This window comes from Psammomys obesus, unplaced genomic scaffold (assembly GCF_907164565.1).
Source record: "Psammomys obesus unplaced genomic scaffold, mPsaObe1.curated_primary_1811, whole genome shotgun sequence".
Classification (NCBI taxonomy): Eukaryota; Metazoa; Chordata; class Mammalia; order Rodentia; family Muridae; genus Psammomys; species Psammomys obesus.
In genome coordinates this window covers 1,508,792-1,527,406 of record NW_026585587.1, presented here as the reverse complement: position 1 = coordinate 1,527,406, position 18,615 = coordinate 1,508,792, and the positions used below count along the sequence as shown (strand labels likewise).

The following is an 18,615-nucleotide window of genomic DNA, read 5'->3' as shown; positions in this document are numbered from 1 at the left end:
ACACACACACACACACACACACACACACACACACACACACACACACAAAGATCCTGAGGCCCATGCCTCTGCCCTCCCCTTTTTTCATAGGAGTATAACACCCCATTTCCCTGGATATAGAAAAAGAATCCAAGTCGGGGACAGTCTTTTCAAAGCTTCTTTGTATAATTTTTTGGTTTACTTACAAATCTATTCTAACACATGGACCAAGACTGTGCTTTTTCTTAAATTCTCTGGAAGGGCTGAACCATCCACGGAGATGCTGTGACGCGAGGTCCATACATGGAATATATGGAGTAAGCCCCAATCCCATTTTCCAGCTCCCAAATCTATTTAACATATTGTCCTCAGATAGAGGGCATACCAGATGTTGAACTGTTAAGAACAGATACACACTTGATCTCCGCTGAAAAGCCAGGAAACGATCTGAAGCCCTGCACCTCATCACACACATCAGCCTTAGCATCCAGTCTTCCTCCACTCATACTAGACATCCCGATTGCCTAGGATGGACCCATCTGCATTTACCTCACTGAGCCATCAATGGAGGCAGTAAGTACCAGCTGCTTGTCTTCCACGTAGATCACTTGAATGATTTCTAAAGAATGGGCTTTCCAGGAAAGCAGCTGCTTGAATTTCTAGATGGCAACAAGAAGATGTATCTCTTGGAATGAATCAAAATACAATCTTAAGAAATATCATTTCTCACTGAGGAGCTACAGGTATGAGTGGGTGGAACAGGTCGTGATTAAACCTCTGCTCTGATGAGCTTGTCTCGTGCTTACCGAGGTACCCCTGCTGCAGAAAGGAGCTCATATCTTTATTAATTTGTCATATGCTTTCATAGGTGGTTGGTAGCAGAATGAAACACAGTGAGGACCATCCAGAGAGAGGGAAAGCAGATCTGGGAGGTGAAGGCCAAGGTTGAGACTGACCAAGAGATTGTTCTTACTTGCAAATTTTATCTGGAGGAAGCATTGACTATGTTTTCTCCTTTGCATGTGGTATGGGGTAGGAGCCATTTGCTGTAAGGAATTGGCTAAAAAAATAGGCACAGCTTATTCTCTTTCAAAAGCATTGTGAGGGTCAACTGATACTTTTCTTAACATTTGTCCTCAAGTTTGGAGGCCCCAAAAGGCTTCAGAAGACATCCCCAAGTTTTGTTCTGTAGTAACATACTCTGTGTGTTTCTCTCTACCCATCAGTGGACGCAATAAGCCCACACTTCCCCTGAACTATTTACTCAGGATCGTCTCTGTTACCAAAGTCCTATGAGCTTGAAGTTCTGTACCTCTCCAATTCCTTGAGACTTTCGTAGGGTCAAAAATTTCTTCTGAGTTTCTTAGACTGCTGACTCAGTTTCCTTTGGCTGTTCTTAAGGCAGGATAAAAGTCTGCACTCTTCTATTTCATATTATTTCAAAGCTATTCATGAACATTCGATAATCCAAGGGTTCTTTCTGTCTTAAGATAACATCCACCCGAGCAAAGCCCGGGGTCATGTAGCACAAACTACAGTAGAGGGTGTGCCTGGAGAGTGCTGGGGACACTTGCATGTCCATCATTTGTGTTTATACTTTAGGAAAATGCTCAAGAAACACGATTTCTGTATTTGGGTGGAAAGCTAAAGTTCATACCTTTTCATCATGAGGTGGCTCCAAGAAGGAACTAATACTGCAAAGGATAACGTGTCCTTCTGTACAAAATTTAAACATTGGAGTCCTTAATTAGACGTTATATTCTTTAGGCAAACACTCCTCAGAATGATAAGTCATTCTGAGTCAGGCACTTTTATTAGCAGATAGAATAGAATCTGAGAAATCAGCTATAAAAGAGGAAATTTGAAGTCTGAGGATATTAGCTTGGTAGAGAGGGCTTTTCTAGTGTGTGAGGAATTCTGGCTTTGATCCTCAGCACTGCATAAAACTGAGTACAGTGGTACATCCTCTGCAACCTTAGCTCTCAGGAGGTAGAGGCAGGATGACTAGAAGTTCAAGGTCATCCTTGGCTATATAGCAAGTCTGAGGCCATACTGGGCTACATGAAATCCTATCTTGAATTAAAAAAAGAAGAAGAAGAATGAACAGCAATACTAACTCATATTGCTTCATAAAACAGACAGGGAATGAACACTTCTCAGCACCCTTTAATAAGCCAGGATCACCCTGATACCAAAACCAAATAAAAATTCAACAAAAAAGAATTATAGCCCAATTTCCTTGATAAATGTAGATTAAAAAATTCTTGAAAAAAAAAAACCTTACAAACTAAATTCAAGAATATATCCATAAGCCAGGCATAGTGTCCCAGCATGCTGAGAGGCAGAGGCAGATGGATCTCTGTGTGTTCCAGGCCAGCCTGGTCTACAGAGTGAGTCCAGGACAGCCAAGGATACACAGAGAAGCACTAAATAAATAAAAAAAAGAATATATCCATAATACCATTACTATCAAATTGGCTTCATTCCAGGGATGTATTAGTTCAATGAAAGTAAGTCAGCAAATAAAATTGGACTACATAAATGTGTTTGAGGGCAGAAATCATATGATCATTTCAACCAATGCTGAAAAGTCTTTGAGAAAATCCAGCCTTTCTTTATGTTAAAATCCCCAGAGAGACTTGCGATAGAAGAAACACATCTCAACTTAATAAAATCTAATACATGAAAAACCAATACACTATGATGTCAAATGAAGAAAAGCTCAAAGTATTCCCACAAAGACCAGGAACAAGACAAGGAGGTCCACTTCCACCATTCTAGTCAATTTAGTACCTGAAGTTCTAGCTAAAGCAGTAAGACAAGGGAAGAAAATCAACAGGCTATGAATAGCAAGAGAAGCAAAATTATTCCTATTCATAGACGACATAATACCATATAAAAGAGGTCCAAAAATGCCATTGGAAACTTCTAGAATTATAGAACAAGAAATCATTTGTGGGCTGGGCATGCAAATTGGAATTCTATGAATTCAAGGGCACCCTGGTCTACATAGTGAGTTCCAAGCCAACCAAAGCTACACAGAAAGACCTTGTCTCAAAAAACAAAACAAAACAAAAAAATGATTTGGCCTAGATCCCTCAGATGGGGGATAGAGCCTTGGATCCTGCCATTTGGCCTTAGTTGATACCTTGGGCAAGCCAGGTACCATTCCACAGCTGTGTCCAATCTCGAAATCCTGGAGCCTCAGCCTCCAGGAGGTCCAGCAGATTCCTAGACTCTAACCTGAGTTCTGAGGATGTCCAGAAGAACTGAACACTTTGTAAGGTGAAGGGTAAGTTCATGACTGATTTCACCTGTATTCAAAAGTTTTCCATGCAAAGGACTACCTACGTAAGGACCCAGAATCCAGGCCCCAGAGGGCAGATGAGAAAGACATGCCAAAAACATAAAAAGTTGGCTTTCTCACCCACCCTGTTCCAGTTATAACTTTCTCACTTTGAGCATGCCTCTTGGAGAGTTTCATTTGTCTGTAAACGTCATGCGTGTTTCTCAGAGCCTTTTTTTTTTTTAACATCACGCAGGTTCTTAAGATGCAACTTAATCAGCTAGAACAAGAACTTACCCACATTCCCAGCCAGTAGTATCCTGCAGCATGAGTCTGTATACAGTGATGTCAGGGAAATGGCTGAGTGCTTTGTGAAGGGCAATGTATCTTTCAGAAGCTTCCCCTGAGCAAAGGACAAGGCAAACAAGAATTCTTCTACGATAATAGATTCTATGAAATCTCAATATTAAGGTTGAATTTCACTCTACCTAAGACATCTCAAAAATTTTTTTTTATCTCTACTTAACAAGATTTCCTCTTCTGTACTAAAAATAAGTTGACGCTTTCCATGAGGACTTATTACTTTGAAATGAAGAGTATGGACAACTCAAATATGGATAACTGTCAGCTGTTATTAATTTCCTCTTTTCATGGTGTTTTCCATTGGTCTTTTCACACATTCCTTGCGTGGGATTTCAACTCTATGGTCTCCCCTTACACAAACATTCCTTTCAGAATCAAATGTAACTCCACTGTTACAAGACATATTACAGCAGGCATATTTACCTCTAGGAAAACGTACTTCTGATATTGGAACAATAATGGATTGCAAGAGAGTCAAACTCTGCTAAACTATTTTGAGTGTTATAAGCTAGCCCTTGGAAGAACTTCCATAATATTATCTCTGGAGAGTAACTGAGAACAGACTTTGAATCAGCAGCTGTTTTCTAAGACTACTTGTTTATCGTCTTTTCTGCTTCTCTTTTTTATTCATCACAGGCTAAAGGGCATTTTATTCCAAGATCAATGTGGAGATGGTTTGTGTTTTCAAACTACGGTTTTCACTATGAAGCTAGAACCCATGGGCAGACTGGGACTGAGCTGGCAGACAGCCGTGCTGCTTTGTGTTCTCTGGTCTCAGTGTGGGTCACACAACATGGCTGCCATCTCCTGGGTCGCCTGTAAAAGAGGCTTCATCACAGTGTTCATACCTTCTTTTGTCTCCAAGAGTTTCAGGGTCACAATGGGCAGTCTACTAGCAACTCTCTGATAATCTTCTGTTCTCGTAATGCCGCCTACTTTGAATTCTTATTTTTTAAATTTATTATCACTGTGTGGGGGGTGTGCTGTGGTGTGGTTTGTGTATGTGTGCCAGGGAACAACTTTGGGTGTCACTCCTTGGAAACACCATTCTCCTTATTTTAGGAAAAGATGTTCCCTGGCCTGTAGCTCATCAGCTAGGCTAGAATGCCTCGCCAGTAAGCCCAAGGGATCTGCTGATCCCTCCTCCCCAGTGCTGGGATCACAGTGTGCTCTAATGTGCTCAGATTTATAATGAGGCAAATGCCACACTGAACTTGCCTCCCTAGCTCCTCATGTCCCTTTATATACTACATTACTGATGGCATTTTACTTAAATATCCAGTAGAATATTGTGAATTTACAGCTCAGCACAAAAGATTTGAAACCATTAACAGTTTTCATGATCTAATGCCTTCAGTGGTAACAGCGTATAGTTAGGGAGCAGTCAGACTGAAAAGCCCCCTATTGGGCTAGAAGAGTGAAGTGTGTGAATTGAGTGGCCCACTGGAAGAAGGCTCAATGCCTGACTGTCCTCTTTATCACCCCATTCCCTCTGCATCCCAGCCAAGACCAAACTTCGTCACCTCCAGGTTCCACAAGCGGAGGTGTCCGTCCTCATGGGCGGTGACCACGATAGGAGGCTGTGGTTCGGCCGAGCTGGCGACTGTGGGCTGTTTCCTGCTCCCTGGCTGCTGTTCTCCTCCCGCCATGTCTGCTTGCTCACCTAGTAGAGAAATTCATAAGCTCCGCCATCCTTGGGGCAGAGTTTTATAGAACACCAAAGAAGAGATGGGTGGGGAAAAAAGCAGTGCAGGATTTTCTCAAAGTATTTCCCTCAACTTGAGAGAACTCACAGGGAAGAAAACAGAAGCATTTTTAGAATGGAACCCTGGATCACTACAATAATCTAAAAGGCTTTTTTTTTTTTTTTGGGGGGGGGTTCCTATTGTAAAAGCCTCTAGAAGATTCTGCATGTGGTAGCTAAACCTTGTGAAACTGTAACACATCTAGAATGCACTTTTAAATCTAGCATAAGTTTTAACAAAATGCACCGGAGAGTAAAAAGTTCATTAATAGTTTGGATTTTAAAAACTTAAAATGAGCATAAAAGGCATCATTAGTTTTTGTCCATGTTGAGAATGTTTCTGGACATCCTTTCAAAATTAGTGTATATTAACTATTGATAATAATGGGTTTCATTATGTCATTTTCATATATGTGTAACATATACAGTAGTCAGATTTTACTCAGCACTACTCTTTCTCATCCCCTCTCACTACCACTGATACCCCACAAGGCACCATTTTAACAATGAGATTCTTGCCATTAGATTACCAAGACCCCAAACACTTCAACATTCAGTTACTGGAGGTGCACATCGAGAACGTTCTATCACATGAAGTCCCTGTTGCAAAGGAGCTGCCTGGTCTGGGCTGAAGCTCTGTGGGAGAAGGCTTGCCCAGCATGTGTGAGGTGTCAGGCTTGATCCCCAGTGACACAAAGAGCCAGTTGCTTGATTCTAAAGAAGAGATCTGATACTGACCTTTGGCCTCCATGTCGTGTATGCTTAGCCTACTTCCCTGAATGGAGAAGAGAGAGAAAATGTTTCTGAGACATTGCAAGGGAACGAGATCTACAGGCAGGCAGCTTCACAGAGAGTTGACTTGACATTTCTAAGCAATAATGGTCAAAGTCATTTCTAAATGATTTCTTTGAAACAGGGTACTGCAAAGACTTTCATAGTCATAAACAGAAGAGCTATAAAACAATGACATTTCCTGGTGGCTTGCACTAGTGACAATGATTAGACCCCCAGGGCATTTGCAATTCTGGGTATGTACCATATCTCTAATTCTACAGAGAACTATGTACCAGGTGTCTTTATTCCCCCCCCTCCTCCAATCTTACTGATAAGGAAACAGAAACTCAGCTTCAGTGACAAGGCTAAACCGAATCAGGCAGTGCAAAGAGGACTTGGATTTGGGGATGTTTCTACCTGGCTTTTATATTCATATGTGTTAAGTTTGCTTTCTGCCACACTAGTTCTTCAAAATAATTTTTGTGTAAAAATATGACTTAATAAAATCCTGATTGGAAATACACTATTCAAGGAACTGAGAACACAGTTAGAAGACCATTGTATTATATTATGGGCTATGATCTAATTAGACCACATGTGAAATATGGTGACACAGAAGGGATGCTCACAATCACTGGATTATTTTACAAGCATAAAAACAACATGTTTAACTTATTAGAACACTTGTTTTATTAATGGTCATGTATTGGTTGTCCACACATGTGGAGCCTCAAAAATAAAAGAAAAATGATGCAGTCATTGATTTTTTTTTTTAGGGAAAACAAAGATGTCACATGTACCATAGATATACACACAAGTGCTCACAACCACTATTTCTGAGCCACTGTTTATAGCAGGAAGATGTAATCTCTGCCTCACACTCACCTTGCTGCTCTGCGGACCCTTGCTTGAGTCACACTGGGTTGACGAGCATATGGAATCTTGACTTGTTCTCCTGTAGAGGGATGGAGGAGACATGGGATAAAAGGTTTAGACTCTCCACAGGACTCAGGGTGTTCTCTACTCTGGCTTCAGGTGGCTATTTTCTCCTCATCTGAAGAAGTGTCTCACTCACTCACGAGGCCATACACAACCTGTGGGGTATGCCATGAGGGCTCACTGGTGGGCGTTAGAGGAGAATGCCGTAAAGCACTGAAAGGATATTGCCTTTTTCTGGGTCGAGGAAACACAGGCCTGGCCTGCCTCTTTCGTAATGCTAGACTGGGCCATTGAGGTTCCAGCACTGAAATGCAGGGGTGGATGGTAGCAGGTGCAGACAAGCCTGGCTAACTTGTTGCAATGTGTTGGTTTTCCCGCCTGATCCTGTCTCTTTTATGCTTTGTGGGCATGGTTTGAAGGGTAGCTTATGTACAAAGAACAGGCCCTGATAATAGTCTCCAAAGATTTTTAATGTAATTTTAAGACAATATATAGAGAAGGTGTTATATTCTGACTCACAAGAGAAACCTAACTATAGCACAGAAACCTTTAATTTTCCACTAGGGATTTGTTTAACGTTGTTGCTTAAAACTGCAGACTTCTAAAGCAAATAAAAGTAGAAAAGAGAAAAAGTACTTTTTATTAGACATTTAACAAACAATCCTTGTTCTCACAGGAGTGAATGGAGACTGCCAGGTTTATTGAATAGTATAGGAAACCTGCAATGCCATTTCCATTTGTTCCCTACAAGTCCTCAATTTGCTGCACATTTGTGTTGATCATGTTAAGATTTAGCTAAAAGTATGATCCCAATGAGCTTTTCCCATTTCTTCTACTGGTGAAAAGGGAGCTGTGAGGCCAACATGGTAAGGGTTCACACAGTGAGGGTGACATGTCAAAGGTCTACACAGTGAGACCAGCATGGTAAGGGTCAACACACTGATGAAGACAGGTTAAGTGTCAGCACAGTGAAACTGGCACAGTAAGGGTCTACCCAACCAACATGTCAGACCCCTAAAAATTGTGACAGTGAGGAAAGTTGAAACAAAGGAGTCAGTTCAACACCCTTCTTCCTCCAGCTGTCCCTTCCTTAATGCTGGGAGATGGGTAGCTCATGTCACTTACTTGGGTTCCAGATAGCACTGTGCAACCATGAAGTTCTGAGTTACCTTGCACAGTCAGGAGGTCGGAAGAGGAACAAGATGTCATTAATTCGAAAGTGTTTGGGGTCCAAGTTGGGATCTGAAGAGAAGCAGTCCTCGGGATGGTATCTGAAACAAGAATGCCCTTGCCGAATAAACTGCACCAGCTGTGAGCCTTGCCTTACTTACATTGTCATAAGTCCCATGCATGTCCAACAACTTCAAATGCTATCACTGTACATAAAGTGAAAGCATAGAGGGGTTGAGTTCAGCTATACCTTCTTGACTAAGACTTTGTAGAACCACCTGATATTCAGATGTTCTACAAGTCTTTAATTCAACTAACTGAACAGATGAAAGTGTCTAGGCCAGTAGAGGAACCATCTGGAAGTTTTATACAGTTAAACAGAATTCAACTCAATGTGTGGAATGATAGAGTTGCGTGAAGTGCGCTGCCTAACCACAGGAGCTTATAACAAAGTGAACTGAGCAATCCAGAGGTACCCAGATCCCACCCATCTAGTCTTCTGTGGACCCTCATGGAACTTCCCAGGTAGTTTCTTGAGAAGAGAGCAGTAGTCTCCAACCACCTACACTACACGCTATGCTCTGTCTCTTAATTATTTGCCTTCCTTAGGGTGAACTGATCTCTTCGCAACATGCCCCTTTCCTTTAAGAGAAATTACTTCTACTGATCTGAGCTGATGAGTGATCATTAAAATTTGGATCTGGAATGTCCTTCAAGGACCCATATTTTAAAGGCTTGCTCCCCAGATTGGTGTCCTTGGGAGGTGTTGAGCTTTTAATGAGTGGGGCATAGTGGGAAGTTTTCTAGTCCTTTGGAAAGCAGATCCTCGAGAGAGATCAGGCACCCTGTCCCTAAGATGTTTCATCACTCATCCCTACTCTGATTTGACGCCTCTTCACAGGCCCAAAGCAACAGGGTCAGTTGAGTTGAACCTCTGAAACCATGAGCCAAAACAAACTTTTGTTCTTATTAATTTCTCTTAGGGATCTGTTACAGTAAAGAGACTAAGAGTAAGTAAAAAGACTACCGAAAAGAGACTAAGAATGATGCAGAAGTCTTGTATGGGTGCAACCAAGATCAAAACAGAAGCTTGAGAATTTCAGGACTTTTTTTTTTTTAGCTCAATGTTTTTAGATATAGTTGATCATCAATCAATCATGAAACAGATTGTTGATTAGAAAAAAGTTATCAAATTTTAACCCCCAAATCATAGTGTTTCTGAGAAAGAAGGGTTCTTTCTCTCTAACCAGTGGAGGAATCAGACAAAGCAAGGTAAATTAAGAAATACCGGGTTAGAGATATGGCTCAGGGGTTAAGAGCACTGGTTGCTCTTATGGTGGTCCTGTGTTCAACTCCTAGCACCCACATGGCAGTACACAACTGTGTAAATCTAGTTCCAGGGACCTGGCATCCATTTTGATCTCTCTAGGCATGAGATGCTCAGGCGGTACACAGACATACATGCAAACAAAACACCCATCCACATAGATTAATTAATAAATAAAATAGTAGAAATGGCCTCTGCCATAAATTAGGAATGAGGTTCAGTCTTATAACCAGTAAAGCTGGGACTATATGACCTTACATAGTTCTGGGATACGCTGTGTATTTTCCAAACAATTAGTGATTCTGAATTTTTTTTTAAAGTTTTATGTGTACGTGTGGATGAGGATGTGTACTGGCCAAAGGACACCCACTGTATTGTTTCCCCAGTACAGGACACACTGTTTTTGAGACAGGGTCTCTCACTGGCTTCGTATTTGTCAAATAGGCTAGACTGGTTGGTGGCTAGCAAGCCCCAGACATCCACTTCCTCAGTGGACATCTCTACTTTCCCAGTGCTGGGCTATAAATGTGTGATACAACACCTCTTACTACATAGATTCAGGGATCAAACCCCGGTTGTTGTGCTTGCAATGCAAGTGTTTTCCTTATTGAACTAGCTCCCAGAACCCTACTGTTTCAAAAATAATCATCTGCCTGTAGGAAAGGGACACAACGTATAACCTACCAATCGTTTTCTTTTATTGAGTGCTTTGCGTACATTCCTTGGCAAAATGCCTGGTATAACCAAGAAGCATTGCTACCTAGAAGTTGGAAAGAGCTCAGGACAGCTGCCCCCCCTCCTTTCGCAGCAGCGTCAATATTGATCTCTGTCGTTTGTCTTCTTTTCCTTCTTGGTAGTGAGTCAAAAAACAAACTGACACCTTATGAGAACTGTTAATAAGAATGTAAGGAACTGTCCAGTGTGTGTAGACATGGGTATCAGATGACAAGCATACAGAACAGAAGAAACACCCAAGAACAGGCATTGGTGCTAGGGTGAGGCCGACTTTGAAGGAAAAGGGCATGTATATGTCGAGATAGCCTATTATTTACAGCTCGGCCATTATGTTAGATGTATGATAGGTCATTAGTTCCTTTAAACCAATGGTGAGGACTCTTAGAAATGGTTAATTGGGGGAGGTTAAAGACTCCAGTCATGATCCAGAACATCTCAACACAAGTGGTCGAGATCCAAGATGCACCTGTTACATTGCCTTTGGTAGAGGCAGCATGTAATAAATCGGACATGCTGGCACATAATAAATGCATGGAATAAGTGAATGCTGTCATGAAGGAGAAAGAAAAGCCTTCTAGAATGCCTATTAAAATTTGTATTTGGTAAATGAGTAGGCATTGGTGGCAGCAGGAATATAGAGGGAGGAGATTGTAGAGGTCAGGGATTGGGAGCATGAAGTGACTGGGGAGTGATCGGACAAGCATTGCCAGTAGAGTGGATATGAATTTGAAAGTTTGTGGATATTATTGTGTCAAGTTATCACACATTTTAATCATTTTAAGGGGCTAGAGACACGGCTCAGTGGCTAAGAGTACAGTCTGCTCTTCTAGAGGACTGAAGTTTGATTCCTAGCAACCACATGGTGACTCACAGCTGTTTGTAACTCCAACATCAGGGGAGTCAATATCCTCTTCTGACCTCTGCCAGGCATCAGACAAAACACCCATATACATACCAGCAAATAAAATTTAAAAATAAAGTTAAGACCATTTGTTAAAGCCATAAGTCTAAACAAGAAAAGATCATATATTTATGTAAAGGAAAATTCTCCTGGCTATACAAATATTTAAGTTTTTTGGTGTGTAATCATGGAATTTAGACATTCAGAAAATAATGCGCTTATAAACATGACCTTCAGGGAAATCCTTCCCAACACATTACCATCACCAACACATCTTTTCTTTGAGTATTGCTTGTTATTTAGACGCTTATGAAGTAAAACTCCTATTAATTAGGGCAAGGACAACACTCACATTTCTTTGACAGTGGCTGTTATAAAATTCCATAAGATAATAACTCCATTTGTAGTTCCACACACTATCAAATTATATCCATCTGCTTGAAATAAATCAATGCAGTTCACCGCATTAGCAACGGCAGGATTCTGCAGAAGAAGAATGCAGATGAAGACTGGTGGGGACGCAAAGTCAGCCTAGTTCAAATGTTAGACATGCGTGCTTTAATCAACTGAAAACAGTGTCATAGTATGTTCAAAGTCACTGAGCATGGACTATCTGCTACCCACCTTTAACGGTAGAAAATTTGGTTTGGATAATTCATTGAAACAAAACATTCTCCCCTTCTCTTTTGGCCCTTTTTTGATTTAGCCTTGACTCACTCTGCTTTACCAACCATTAGACTGTTTCCATTTTTTTTTTAAATCTTCCTTTCTATTTTCTTAAACAAACAAACAAACAAACAAACAAACCCAGTCCACATTAGCTGTTTCCACTGATAGGCCAGTCTTCACGCGACAAGTCCATTTGTCCAGCTTCTAATGCATAGTTCCTTATGGAAGCCCCTTTTATGTATTGCCAGCTAGTTACTGTGTCATTACTAGAAAGTGGTGGAGCCTTTAAAAAGTTAGGCCAACTTGGAAGAACCTATGTTGGTCCTTCAAAGGGATATTGTGAGCTTATCCTTTTCTCTTTTTCTCCTTCACTTTCTGACCTTTATGAGGAGTGGATTCCTCTGCTGAGAACTTCTACATGATCCCAAGGCTGCTGGGTCAAGGACTCTGGACTGAGGCTTTGTGCTAAAAAAATTAATCTTCCCCCTTTTGCCAATATGGTGCTGAAAGCTAAGAAGAAAGCTCCTGCCTCTCAAAGCCAAAGCCAAAGCCAAAGTGAAGGCCTTAAAAGCTAAGAAGCCAGTGCTTAAAGGCATCCACAGCCACAGAAAGAAGAACCACACATCACCTACCTTCTGCTGGTCCAAGACCCTGCGGCTCCAGAGGCAGCCCAAATACCCTCAAAAGAGTGCACTCAAGAGAAACAAGCTTGACTGTTATGCCATCATCAAATTCCCCCTGACCACTGAGTCAGGCATGAAGAAGATAGAGGAACACAACACACTTGTGTTCATTGTGGAGGTCAAGGCTAATAAGGCCCAGATCAAAAGGCCCTGAAGAAACTGTTTGACATTGATGTGGCCAAAGTTAATACCCTGATAAGGCCTGATGGAGAGAAGAAGGCATATGTTCATGTGGCTCCTGATAATGATGCTCTTGGATGTTGCCAACAAGATTGGGATCATCTAAACTGAGTCCAGCTGGCTAATTCTAAATATACACTTTTTTTTCCACCATAAAAAATTAATCTTCCTTTGAAGTTGTGTCTCTCAAGAATTTTGTCCTGTGATGGAAAGCTGGCTGCCACAACTTGTCTCTTCACCACTTCTCTTTCTGTTTTTAATTTAACACCCGTTAGTTCTGTCCACCTTTTAACACTAATATCTGTAGTGTTTGTCTCCTGAACATTTGTCTTTCTTTTTTTCTCTTCTTCCTTCTGGCTCTGGGCAATCTCCATACCTCCTGTTTTAATAAGAACCTCAGTATTAATGCTCTAACAATCTAGTCTAGCTCCTTCTCCAAAGTTATAGGCTTGAACATTTAATATTGAGTTAATATTAAGGTTGGTCTTAGTCGCCAACTCCTTTAAAAACATGGTGCTTTTCCTTCTTCCTTCTACCACAGTGTGGCCTTTACCACCAATGAATTAATGTTGAGTTGTACTAATTCTGCTGTTCAGTTTTTTGAGTTTTGTTCATTTTTATTTTATGTGTGTGAACGTTTGCCTGCATGTGTATGTATGCCTGTGCATCTTGTGCATACGGTGCCCACTGATACCAGAAGAGGGCACTGTATATCCTGGAACCGGAGCTACAGACAGTTGTGAGCAGACATGAAAGTACTGGGAATCAAACCCTTTCCTCTGGGAGAGTAGCTAGTGCTCTTAACCATTAAAGTCCATTTCTCACTTAGGTATTTTTTAATCCTTGTTTTCTTTACCATCTGTACTGTCATGACCTTTCATCTTTTAAATCAGGCAATAACCCACTGCCTGAATCTTTGGACTTTAGTCTTACTCTGTTTAATTCATTCACTGAAACAGAATCAAGGGTGAACAACGCATGACACAAATCTGATCAGTTCATGTCTCATTAAAGCCCTTCCATGAACTCCCATTCCTCATAGGCTCACAATGAGCCCCTAAGTCCTGTCTTTTCATTCCCATCTTCTACCGTTCTGGCCCTCTACCTGTTGCCCTGAGATACTTGCTATCTTTCACAGACCTCAGTATCTTATCCTCATGATTACATCTTGTGATTTTCTCCTTCTGGGATTAATTTTCACATTTTACCTCCCTTTAGAAACTCCTGTCTGAGACAAGGTGACTCCCAACAGTTTTTTGAAATATATTAATTCAGTAGTTACGTTCTTCAAAGCCTCCTCCAGCACTCCAAGAGGCCAGCTGTACCCCTTTGTTGGTCTTTCCAGTGCTAAGAACAGCACATGTTACACAGTAGTTGCTCAGTAAAAGGTGCTTCATAAACAAAAGCCTTTTATGAAAAGATTTTCTATGTACAATCCAATTTCTTTCCTAAGTGACCTTGCATTTTCTGTATAGAGTAAATTTTAATGCAGGCTGCAAAATGATATGCTTTGATGCTAATTATGACAAAAAAAGGTAAGGATTGAAAGCCAGAGATAATTTAACCTTGCACAGAGTTTTCGGCACTTCCGTTGTACTTGTTTTTTCATGTGTGTGTGTGTGTCTGCTATTCATGTGTGCAGTTGTGGATAGAGGCTCAGCACTGACACTGGTTGGGTGTCTTCCTCAGCCTCTCCCCACTTGAATTGGGGAAGGGTTTTTCAGTTGAACTCAAGAGTCTGATTATTTGACTAAGCTAGCTAGCCAGCTTTTCCTAAGGATCTTGTGTCTACCCCCGGAGGGCTGGGACTCCAGAGGGCTGCTGTGCCTGCCCAGCTTTTTTCTGAGACCCCACACTGATCTTCACACTTGTGCACCATGCACTTTATCCATCTAACTCTCTCTCCAGCTCCACATCTGCTGTACTTCACTAATTTATCACCCAGTTTAAAGAGATAACGTTTCAATTCTTTGTCGCCTGTGCACTTGACAAGTGCCCTGGTCCCAACTCATGGCGCAGTCATCTTCCTGCTGTTATTAGCTGTACACAGTCTTGCCTACAGCATATACATATATATCTTACTGAAACTTCTAATGCAATTCAAGTTCAGTGCTATGCTGACATTTTCTTCAATAGGAGGAAAACGATATCTTTTCTATATTAAATAATCCAATAGATGGTTTCAAATTCTATAAGACAAGCTCTGTAATTTTCTTATGGGTTACAATACAGTTGTTTCACTAGTTATGGGGAGGAAGAGCCTGAAGGCTTCCTTTGATTGGTCCTTCTGTAATCTTAAGTCATCTTGTAGGCTTTGGTATAGGAACACTAGTCATTAAAAAAGCTGAGAAGCTGAGGTACTTTAAGCTAATATTAGAGTATATTAATAAGGCGAATGAAGACTCATTTAAAACAATCAAAAGCCCCACATGCCTTTAAGACCAAAACAACAACAACAATAACAAAATGATGGCCTCCTTATTTCCTTGTCAGCAACCTTGACTTCAAGCATCCTGGGTAGTTTATCCTCAGACGTATATGCCTGCAAGCTTGTTACAGAAACAGCTTTTTGAAGAGCCTTTCTATCAAGCTGTCTATTTCAATATGTACAGATATTTCTGAAATGTTTTGAGAGGTGTCTGAGCTCTAGCAGTAGTTATGAATGTTTTCCAGGTCACAAATGTTTCAAGTAGCCTGAGCGATGCCGTGGTAACAAAATGGACGTGAGGCTGATGTGTACCATGACATGCTCACATCTCAAGAATGTCTGGCTAATTGAGGATAGCAGCACTGTTTAACATGCCAAAAAAACAATTCACACTGAAGAGAATCAGATAGGTGTGGGAATCAGATACGGCAGGGATTTGGGGTGACAGTGGCACTCTGTCTTGACAGAGATTTGGGCGGTACGTGGTTCTCTTCAAGTTCACTGAGTGCCACACATATATCTTGCCAATCCTCCTTTTATCAAATTCCACTAAAATCAACACTGTAAAGGAGCAATTGACTCGACTTACTGATGCATATACTGAAGCATTCAAGGTAGTGTCTAGCTGCACCTTTCACTTCTTCTGAAATACACATTTAGGTAAGATGAACTGGAGGGTGGGTAGGAGATGGGTACAGAAATAGATCTACAGCAAACATTGCAAAACAGTAGTTATATTTAAGGGCAGCCACTTATATGTTTTCACTCTATATTTTTTTTTCAAATATTTTATAGTAAAATATTGGTAAAGAAAACACCAGGCTGATCTCATGACCCTCTGCTTTTGCTTGGGTCCTGGGGTTTACAAAGTCCCACTCAGAGGCCATGCTAAATCTTTGGAAATCCCTTGTTAGGCACCAACTAGATATCCGTTTTCTTGTGTCGTGGGAAGTTAGGGTGCCTCCTCCTTTCAGCCTGCTTACAGTGTTTCAATTTACAGATTACCCTGAAAGGAAAAAGTCCAGTGATGCCCTTTCATTGTTCGTGTTTTAAACCGGCAGTGTAATGGCAACGGACGCACTGGTGATTAACCAAAGGTGCTTCCCGAGCACGGTGAAACACACACACACACACAAGACCCAAGACTGTAGAAAGAAAAAAGGCAGTTTGACGGGCCTGGCAGACTGTACCTGTACATGGACCAAGAGAAGAAGATGGAGAGTTCATGTCCAGTTTGGGATGCGCAGTCAAACACTTTCTCAAAACAGACCGAAACCAAAGCATCACACACACACACACACACACCCCAAACAAACAAACAAACAAACAAACAAAAAAACCCAGAAAGGTCTATAATAACACACTAACTAAGCAGAAAAAGTAAACCCTTCTTATATGATTTACACATACATGTTCCTAATCTATGAAGAAAAATTCAATGTAAAAAATAAAATACAAGTTGGATAGAAAGATAGGCAGAGGATATAGTAAATGCTCCAGGAATAAACACAGGGTATGCCAAATGCCCCACAAGAGAATAGGGCATGTACTAAATGCACTATGAACGAACAGAGGAGATAACAAATGCCCCATGAATGGTTAGAGATATAAAAAATAACCCACAATGAACAGAGGATGTAGCAAACGCCCCACGAGAGGAGAGAGGATTTAACAGATGTCCCACAGATGAGTGCAGAATGTAACAAATGTTCCATGTATAGAGACACAGCTGATACCCATGAGTGAACCAAGGAGATAGCAAGTGCCCCATGAATGAGCAGGGAAGGTGACTTACTCACAATTTACAAAAAAAAAAGCCACTAAAAGATGCCAAAACTGAGTTTCTTCATATAAATTAAAAATTTTAATGCTTGGTAAGACCGTGGGGATACACACTCTTTTGTGTGGCAGTGGAAATGCAAAATAATGCAACCGCCGTGCCAAAGAATTTGTCAACACCTAGGAAAACTTCACAGCAGTTATATTTTCCTCTACCAGTTTAATAACTTTTTATTTTACATTCAATTTTTTGACCCTTGTTTCACCTGATTTTCTTTTGCAAGGTGAGAGAGATGACTCTGATTTCATTCTTCTGCATGTAGCTATTCAGTTTTCCCAGAATAATTTGTTGAACAAGTTGCCTTATTTCTGATGTGCGCTTTTGGCACCCTTGGGAAAAATTGGGTAGGTGTAGATGCATGATTTTGGGGTCCTCCTTCTAGGTGCTTTTTGCTATGTGCTTTTCTTCTTTCTCTTTCTTTCTATCTGTCTTTCTTCCTCTCTCTCTTTCTTTTTCATTTTTTTGCAGGTACCTTGCCCTTCTTGATACTATTGCTTTGTAACATAGTTTGAAATCAAGTGTTTGATGCCTCCAGCATTGTTCTTTTTGCCTAGCATTGTTTTGGCTGTTTGAGATATTTTTGTATAGCTACATGAATTTTAGGAACGTTTTTATGTTTTTGAAATTTTTCTGTGAATAATGTACTTGGATTTTGACGGAGATTATACCGAGTATGGATTGCTTTTAGTTGTATAGACATTTTTACAGAATGGATTTTGCCAGTCCAAAAGCATGGGAAATCTTTCAATCTCGGAGCTTCACCAGTTTACTTCAATGTTTTAAAAGCTTTTGCTGCAGATGCCTTCCACTTCCTTGGTTATTTCTAGGTGTGGTGGTTTGACTAGGAGTACCCAGTGGCACCATTAGGAGGTGCTGACCTGCTGGAGTAGCTGTGGCTTTGCTGGAGGAAGTGTGTCACTAGGAGGTGGGTTTTGAGGGCTGCTTCTCTGCCTGCTGCCTGTGGATCTAGATGTAGATCTCTCAACATCTGCCAACATGCCACCATGTCTTCCACCATGGTGATAAATCGATTAAACCCCTGAAACAGTTAGCCAGCCCCAATTAAGTGTTTTTCTCTTTAAGGTTGCCGTGGTGGTAGTGTCTCATAACAGCCATAAAAACCTAACTGAGACACTAGGTGTTTTAAAAACAGTTTTACTAATTCTTTGATAATTTCATACAATATATTGTTAAGTATTTTTAAAAATGTATCGTGAATGGGAATACTTCCATGATTTCTTTGTCAAATATTGATTATTGATATATAAAAAGGCTAAATGTTAATTTTGTATACTATTTTGCTAAAAGTTTTTTTTTCCAGGGTAGAGATTTCTGGAAATACCCATCATGCCATCTACAAACAAGCATATTTTACTTCCTTCCCAGTTTGCATTTCTTTTCTTTCTTTCTTTCCTTTCCTTTCCTTTCTTTCTTTCCTTTCCTTTCCTTTCTTTCTTTCCTTTCTTTCTTTCTTTTCTTTCTTTCTTTCTTTCCTTTCTTTCTTTCCTTTTCTTTCTTTCCTTTCTTTCTTCTTTCCTTTTCTTTCTTTCCTTTCTTTCTTTCTTTCTTTCTTTCTTTCTTTCTTTCTTTCTTTCTT

At 40.6% G+C, this 18,615-nt stretch overlaps 1 protein-coding gene, 1 non-coding gene and 1 pseudogene across 2 annotated transcripts in view; 1 reads left to right on the top strand and 2 right to left on the bottom strand.

Annotated features, from left to right (window-relative positions):
* Window positions 1-18,615, bottom strand: part of Wdr64 (WD repeat domain 64) — a 112,635-nt gene that overhangs the window by 16,375 nt on the left and 77,645 nt on the right. The window contains exons 17-24 of the mRNA XM_055609825.1: window positions 11,571-11,701; window positions 8,255-8,356; window positions 7,032-7,101; window positions 6,111-6,147; window positions 5,152-5,291; window positions 3,563-3,668; window positions 1,637-1,695; window positions 529-638 (exon numbers count right to left, since the gene is read on the bottom strand). Coding sequence (XP_055465800.1) covers window positions 529-638; window positions 1,637-1,695; window positions 3,563-3,668; window positions 5,152-5,291; window positions 6,111-6,147; window positions 7,032-7,101; window positions 8,255-8,356; window positions 11,571-11,701 — 755 coding nt within the window. The remainder of the gene's footprint in view (window positions 1-528; window positions 639-1,636; window positions 1,696-3,562; window positions 3,669-5,151; window positions 5,292-6,110; window positions 6,148-7,031; window positions 7,102-8,254; window positions 8,357-11,570; window positions 11,702-18,615) is intronic.
* LOC129679079 (U2 spliceosomal RNA) lies at window positions 238-426 on the bottom strand. The gene has a single exon (XR_008720506.1). It is a non-coding gene; the product is annotated as a U2 spliceosomal RNA (small nuclear RNA).
* On the top strand, window positions 12,385-12,856 carry LOC129678869 (60S ribosomal protein L23a-like; annotated as a pseudogene).